Source organism: Chiloscyllium plagiosum, chromosome 16, assembly GCF_004010195.1.
Source record: "Chiloscyllium plagiosum isolate BGI_BamShark_2017 chromosome 16, ASM401019v2, whole genome shotgun sequence".
Lineage (NCBI taxonomy): Eukaryota > Metazoa > Chordata > Chondrichthyes > Orectolobiformes > Hemiscylliidae > Chiloscyllium > Chiloscyllium plagiosum.
In genome coordinates, this window is record NC_057725.1 from 11,567,995 (window position 1) to 11,575,024 (window position 7,030).

General features: G+C 45.7%; 2 protein-coding genes across 4 annotated transcripts in view; one reads left to right on the forward strand and one right to left on the reverse strand.

The window, feature by feature from the left end:
- Positions 1-1,889, reverse strand: part of mettl15 (methyltransferase like 15) — a 147,387-nt gene extending 145,498 nt beyond the window's left edge. For both annotated transcript variants that reach the window (XM_043705437.1, XM_043705439.1), the window contains exon 1: positions 1,435-1,889. In XM_043705437.1, coding sequence (XP_043561372.1) covers positions 1,435-1,755 — 321 coding nt within the window. In that variant the 5' untranslated portion in view covers positions 1,756-1,889. The remainder of the gene's footprint in view (positions 1-1,434) is intronic.
- A 652-nt stretch (positions 1,890-2,541) lies between these two features.
- Positions 2,542-7,030, forward strand: part of kif18a (kinesin family member 18A) — a 106,632-nt gene continuing 102,143 nt past the window's right edge. The window contains exon 1 of one of the 2 annotated variants that reach the window (XM_043705435.1): positions 2,542-2,628. The gene's annotated coding sequence lies outside the window, so the exon portion shown is untranslated. Of the gene's footprint in view, positions 2,629-2,684; positions 3,034-7,030 lie in introns of those variants that run through there. The other variant, XM_043705436.1, reaches the window with a different exon arrangement.

The following is a 7,030-nucleotide window of genomic DNA, read 5'->3' on the forward strand; positions in this document are numbered from 1 at the left end:
GGTTGCCATACTATAGGAAGGATGTGGAGGCACTGGAACGGGTGCAGAGGAGGTTTACCAGGATGTTGCCTGGTATGGTAGAAAGATCGTATTAGGAAAGGCTGAGGCACTTGGGGTTGTTTTCATTGGAGAAAAGAAGGTTTAGGGGTGACTTGATAGAGGTGTACAAGATGATTAGGGGTTTAGATAGGGTTGACCGTGAGAACCTTTTTCCACGTATGGAGTCAGCTATTACGAGGGGGCATAGCTTTAAATTAAGGGGGGGTAGATATAGGACTGAAATTCGGGGTAGGTTCTTCACTCAGCGAGTCGTAAGTTCATGGAATGCCCTGCCTGTAGCAGTGGTGGACTCTCCCTCTTTATGGGCATTTAGGCGGGCATTGGATAGGTATATGGAGGATAGTGGGTTAGTATAGGTTAGGTGGGCTTGGATCGGCGCAACATCGAGGGCCAAAGGGCCTGTACTGCGCTGTATTCTTCTATGTTCTATGTTCTATGAAACAGGCTGAGACAGTGGCCTGCTACAGAGAGAGGTTGAAGATGTCAGAGAAGACCTCTGCCATGCTCTGAGTGCACGGCCTTTAACTCCATCTGGTCCCATCACTTTCCTTGGATTCACACAAAGGAAAACTGACCTGACCTCTGATGCAGTAAGTGTTGGGATAGGTTCGTCAGGACTTGTTGGAATAGGCATTACCTCTCCACAGAAATTCTGCTCAAAGGGAGCATAGAAGGAGTTGAGATAATCTGGTTGTCCATCAATAATTAGAGAATTTCTGGATAGAAACTAGTTCCCCTCCAAAACAAGCAATACCCTAATTTGGAACTATGTCGCTGTTCCTTCACTGCCACTGGATCAAAATCCTGGACCAGCCTCACATGAAGTGCAAAAATTCAAAAGGTATTCCTCACCACTTTCTCAGGGGCTACAAATGTTAGCCTCTGGCTAGCCCACATCCAGTGTACAAATAAATATACATTGCTGAAGCTTTTTGTCTTACAATTATCAAGGCAAAGAGAAAAAATCCAAATTTCAAAATCAGCAACTGTGTGCGACGAACAACTTAGTAAAACGTCTCTCTTTTTTAGCAGTATTCAAGTTCTATAACACCAAACAACAAAGTTGCTTGCAGGCAATAAAGTACAAAAAATAAACAAAGAACTGCGGGTGCTGGATATCTGACAGGAAAACAGAAATAGCCGGAGAAACTCAGCAGGTCTGGTAGCATCCGTGGAAAGTAGAGCTAACGTTTCAGGTTCGGACTCTGGACTCGAAATAATAATTCTGCTTTCTCTCCACAATTGCTGTCAGAGCTGCTGAGCTTCTCCAGCCATTTTTGTTATTGAATAAAATACAAAGAACGGATTCATGGACAGGAGAGGGTTGATAAAGCTCAATCATGAATTGTAGGTGACCACAAAATTCAGACTCACCTGCTCCGGTTTGGGTGACAGAAAATCAATCACCTCCCTAACCATCACAGGTCTGTGCCAGCACGGAGGCGAAAATGAACTTTTCTCCCTTTCTTGCGAGTTGGTGGCCGGGTCCAGGCAGGCTGGACCCTCTGTATGGTGACCCTCCCGAAAGGTAGCCGACTGGGAGATGCCCCTTCTGCAGGCCAGAGGCGACAGATTCCAGCAGCAGCCGCCCAGGCCTGGGTGATTGGCCAGGTGAAATCCATGGGTACCCAGCCAGATTGCAGCAGCTCTGACGGGCCTGCAGCTCCTCATGACCCAGGAGGGCATGATATTCATCTGGGGAGGTGAACAATTACCCTTAACAGAGCCAAGTCGGCGTGTTTTTACAACTGAGCCGGAAACACTGCGGCTGAGCAGCGCACATGTTTTCTCTTCCCCGCCCCCTCTCTCATTCTGGAATATTGGACGTAAACGTCACCGCTTAAACTTCGCACCGATCTTGTCATGACCATTAAGAAAATCCGCTTCCTAAAATATCACTGACAGGACAACGTCCGCCCATTTAACATCCCTGAAATCGGATTCGTTTTGAACGCCTTAATCCCTGTCCAACAATACTATTGCAACCAAGAGGCCTGGACTACCGCCTAAAATAGTGGGCCCATATAGTTATGAAAGGCACGTTTCATTCTCGACTTGAGAAAAGTTACAACTACTTGCAAAAATAAATTTTAAAATGCAGTATGGGGGAGGAGGGTGAGATCGCCGATGAATTCGCCTCCCAGTGAGGGCTTGGTAGGCAGGTAAACACTTTTCACAGAGGAATGGTCACCCGGCGGGTGATAGAGGGGACACCCAAGGCGCCGTGAGACAGTACTGGGGGAGAAGGGGTCCCACTGGGACGGTAATCGAGGGAACATCCATAGTACTGTGAGAAGGGGCGCCCCACCCGGACGGTAATTGAGGGTACACTCGCTCAACATTAAGAAGTGGGTTCGTCCCACCCGGACGGTAATCGAGGGAACACCCCAACCGTCCGACGCGACCTTCGTAGGAGTGGAGTCGCTGGGCGGGCGCTGACGTCACGCGCAGTCCCCGACCAATGGGAGGGCGCTCTCGCGGACGGGGACGGTTGGGGTTTAAATTTTTTTTTGGCGGGATCCCTCGGAACAGGAGGTCACGGCGGGAGCGGGTAAAATAGAGAACCCGGTGAGTGTATAAATAGTAATCTCCCTTTCACACACACTTCTCCCCCTGTACCCCGTTTGCGCGGATCGCAGTTCCGTTCATTTGTCTCTCTGTAAAAGCGGACGCTGGGACGCCTGAATGTCAGAAGAAGGCTATGTCAAAAATGGGCTCTGGCTGGGTCATTCTTCCAACACCCGCCCCAGGACCTCCATCTTCTTTCCCAGCCCTTGTCCCCAGTAGCCGGTAGGGAGTGTGAAGGGACCCGGTCTGCTCCCACAGGCTGTGTGTCCGATGTAAAGGGACGGTAGAGTCGCCAGAAGACCGTGAGAGCTGGTGGTGAAGGTCAGAGGTCACGCGACACCAGGTTACAGTCCAACAGGTTTATTTTGAAACCACCAGCTTTTGGGAGCGCTGCTGTTTTCTCAGGTGAAGTGCCTAATGGTGGTTTGACCTGAGGGTCGCCACGTCTCCTCAGAAAAAAGGGGTTGGGAAGGAGAGTCCTCAGCTGGTGAGGGAGGTGAAACCCACTCTGTTGATATTTATTATTCCGCATTGCAAACTTGCCTTTTAACTATCTGAGCTAACTGGTACGTATAAACGTCTTTGCCGCTGCACCCAAACCCTATAGGAGATGTGAAATAGCCAAAATGTCGTACTCGCGAGGGACTGGCTGCATCTGACGTGAGATAGTTTCATCAATGACCTTGCGAGCTTTAACTGATATTTTCCACTGATAGTTCACCTCACTTAATTTACAGCTATGCTACCTCAGCTGCCATTGCCCTTCCTGTACCTTCTGCTTTTGGCTTTGTTGGCATCAAGTTCTTGTGTCCCAAGGATGGCCCCATAGCACTTAAATTGGTAACTTTTTGTTTCTATCTGAGATGCTCCTCGCAGACCTAATTTTCTCTACTGCTATTACAGACTGTATCGATGGTATTCAACATTCTTGAATGTAGGCAATGATGTGGCAACCAGATTAGATAGTTGCTTTTTATTTCCTTTTCTGTTGATTTATGGAATTGATCTTGGCCAGAAAAAGGTAGCATAATTCCATTGATTATCCTTCAAAAGACTTCCATATGGATTAATTTGCATTCAACTGAAAGGGCAAATGGGACCACCCTCCATTTACTGTCTCATCTGAAAGATTAAACGTGACAGCTTGGTGCTTTGTAATAAAATCAGAAAGGACTAGAGCAGCAGATCAGGCAATGTCTGTGAAGAGAGAAACATTTAACTTTTCAATCAAATGACTGCTGCATTCTTCTGTACTGCACTGGAATGTCATTTCTGTTTTATTTTACTGTGCTTATGCCTAGAGTGGAGCTTATACTTGAAATCTTAGAGTCATAGAGATGTACAGCATGGAAACAGACCCTTCGGTCCAACCTGTCCATGCTGACCAGATATCCCAACCCAATCTAGTCCCACCTGCCAGTACCCGGCCCATATCCCTCCAAACTCTCCTATTCATATACCCATACAAATGCCTCTTAAATGTTGCAATTGTACCAGCCTCCATCACATCCTCTGGCAGCTCATTCCATACTCTTACCACTCTCTGAGTGAAAAAGTTGCCCCTTGGGTCTTTTATATCTTTGAGGAGAAAGTGAGGTCTGCAGATGCTGGAGATCAAAGTTGAAACTTTATTGCTGGAACAGCACAGCAGGTCAGGCAGCATCCAGGGAACAGGAGATTCGACGTTTCGGGCACAGGCCCTTCTTCAGGAATTCCTGAAGAAGGGCCTGTGCCCGAAACGTCGAATCTCCTGTTCCCTGGATGCTGCCTGACCTGCTGTGCTGTTCCAGCAATAAAGTTTCAATCTTTTATATCTTTCCCCTCTCACCCTTAACCTATACCCTCTAGTTCTGGACTCCCTGACCCCAGGGAAAAGACTTTGTCTATTTACCCTATCCATGCCCCTCAAATTTTGTAAACTTCTACAAGGTTACCCCTCAGCCTCTGACGCTCCAGGGAAAACAGCCCCAGCCTGTTCAGCCTGTCCCTATAGCTCAAATCCTCCAACCCTGGCAACATCCTTGTAAATCTTTTCTGAACCCTTTCAAGTTTCACAACATCTTTCCGATAAAATCTTGTGCTTAAACTTATTTATTTGTGGGATGTTAGTGTCGCTGCCTGGCCAGCATTTATTGTCTGTCCCTGGTTGCTCTTGAGAAGGTGGTGGTGATAAACTGTCTTTTTTAACCACTGCTGTTGACATGCTCTGGTTTCTCCACAATGCCATTTAAGAAGGAATTCCAGATATTGACCCAGTGATAGTGGCAATATATTTCAAATCAGGATGCTGAATGGCTCAAAGGGGAACTTGAAGGTAGTGGTGCTGCCAACTTAGCCCTTGTTGATGCTCTCAAGTAACTGTAAATTACCTTCTAAAATAGTATGGATTTTGTATACAATGATTTCTCACAATATTTGATATTTTCTTTCTTTCTCCTTTCCTTCTGTGCAGAGATATAGTTTCCACTTATTGCAAATTATCAATTGTGTCTCAGTTGTGTTTGGCAGCTAGCAAGCCTTTGTATTTTACAGGGAAATTGCACATGTCAAATTTCCCAAAGTTCCTTTGAATTCGCAATCAGTCTGCATGTTAAATTTCTTCAGAGGGTCATCTTCCCTTCATTCTTTGACTGTGTTGTTGTGATTTCATTGTGGGGATCAGAATGCACAGTTCACGCAGTTATTGGCATTTTTACAAAGACACTCCTGTTTCTTCAAACAGTGCCATTTGGTGTTTGGACAAGGTATGATCTTGATTGTTGGAGCTCTTCAATGCCCTCTGCCCCTGAGCCACATTTGAGCTGCCTTTTTCTAACATTGGCACATCCAAGTCTGTTGATGCAAGTGTAGTCTTGGTCTATTCTATGGTTGGATTTCTGTTATGCTTTTTCATAGCCCTACTTCTCTGACGCTTTGTATTTTTTGTATCATAGGAGTGGAAGTTAGGCCATTCGGCCCATCGAGTCCCCTCCGCCATTTAATCATGGGCATTTCAATTCCACTTACCCGCACTGTCCCCGTAGCCCTTAATTCTTTGTGAGATCAAGAATTTATCAATCTCTGCCTTGAAAACATTTAGCATCCCGGCCTCCACTACACTCCGTGGCAATGAATTCCACAGGCCAACCACCCTCTGGCTGAAGAAATGTCTCCTCATTTTTATTCTAAATTCCCCACTTCTAATTCTAAGACTGTGCCCACGGGTCCTTGTCTCCCCACCTAACAGAAACAACGTCCCAGTATCCACTCTTTCTAAGCCATGAATTATCTTGCAAGTTTCTATTAGATCTCCCCTCAATCTTCTAAACTCGAATGAATACAATCCCCGGATCCTCAGCTGTTCATCGTATGTTAGGCCTACCATTCCAGGAATCATCCATGTGAATCTCTGCTGGACATGCTCCAGTGCCAGTATGTCCTTCCTGAGGTGCGGGGCCCAAAATTGGACACAGTATTCTAAATGGGGCCTAACTAGAGTTTTATAAAGTCTTAGAAGCACATCGCTGCTTTTATATTCCAACCCTCTTGAGATAAATGACAACATTACATTCTCTTTGTTAATCACAGACTTAACCTGCAAGTTAACTTTTAGAAAATCCTGGACCAGCACTCTCAGATCCCTTTGTAGTTTGGCTTTATGAATCTCAGAAGCACATCGCTGCTTTTATATTCCAACCCTCTTGAGATAAATGACAACATTACATTCTCTTTGTTAATCACAGACTTAACTGCAAGTTAACTTTTAGAAAATCCTGGACCAGCACTCTCCGATCCCTTTGTAGTTTGGCTTTATGAATTTTCTCACTGTTTAGAAAATAGATTCCCCCCCCCACTCCCCATGCCTGTATTCTTTTTTTTTAAACAAAGTGCAAGACCTCGCATTTGCTCATGCTGAATTTCCTGGACAACTCTCCTCAACTGCCTAAATCTTTCTGCAGCCTCCTCACCACCTCAGTACTAACTGCCAGTCCACCTAACTTCATATCATCAGTGAACTTCACCAGAATGCCCTCAGTCCCTTCATCCAGATCATTAATATATAAAGTGAACAAGTACAGCGTCAACACTGAACCCTGCAAGACACTACTTGTCACTGGCTGCCAACTCTGCCTTCTGTCAGACAGCCAATCCTCATTCATGCAAGTTGCCTACCTTGAACACATGGGCTTCCTGGCACCTTATCAAAGGCCTTTTGGAAGTCTAGATAGATAACATCCATTGGGCTTCCCTGGTCTAACCTACTTGTTACCTCTTCAAGGAATTCTAACAGGTTTGACACTAATGCATGGAAAAAGGAGGGGAAGTTTGCAGGCTACTGCTCATCTATTGTGAGTGTGGTGCAGAGCCTTTGAGTAGTGTAAAGTCTTAGTTGAATAGAGCCATGTGAAAAATTTCTTTCATT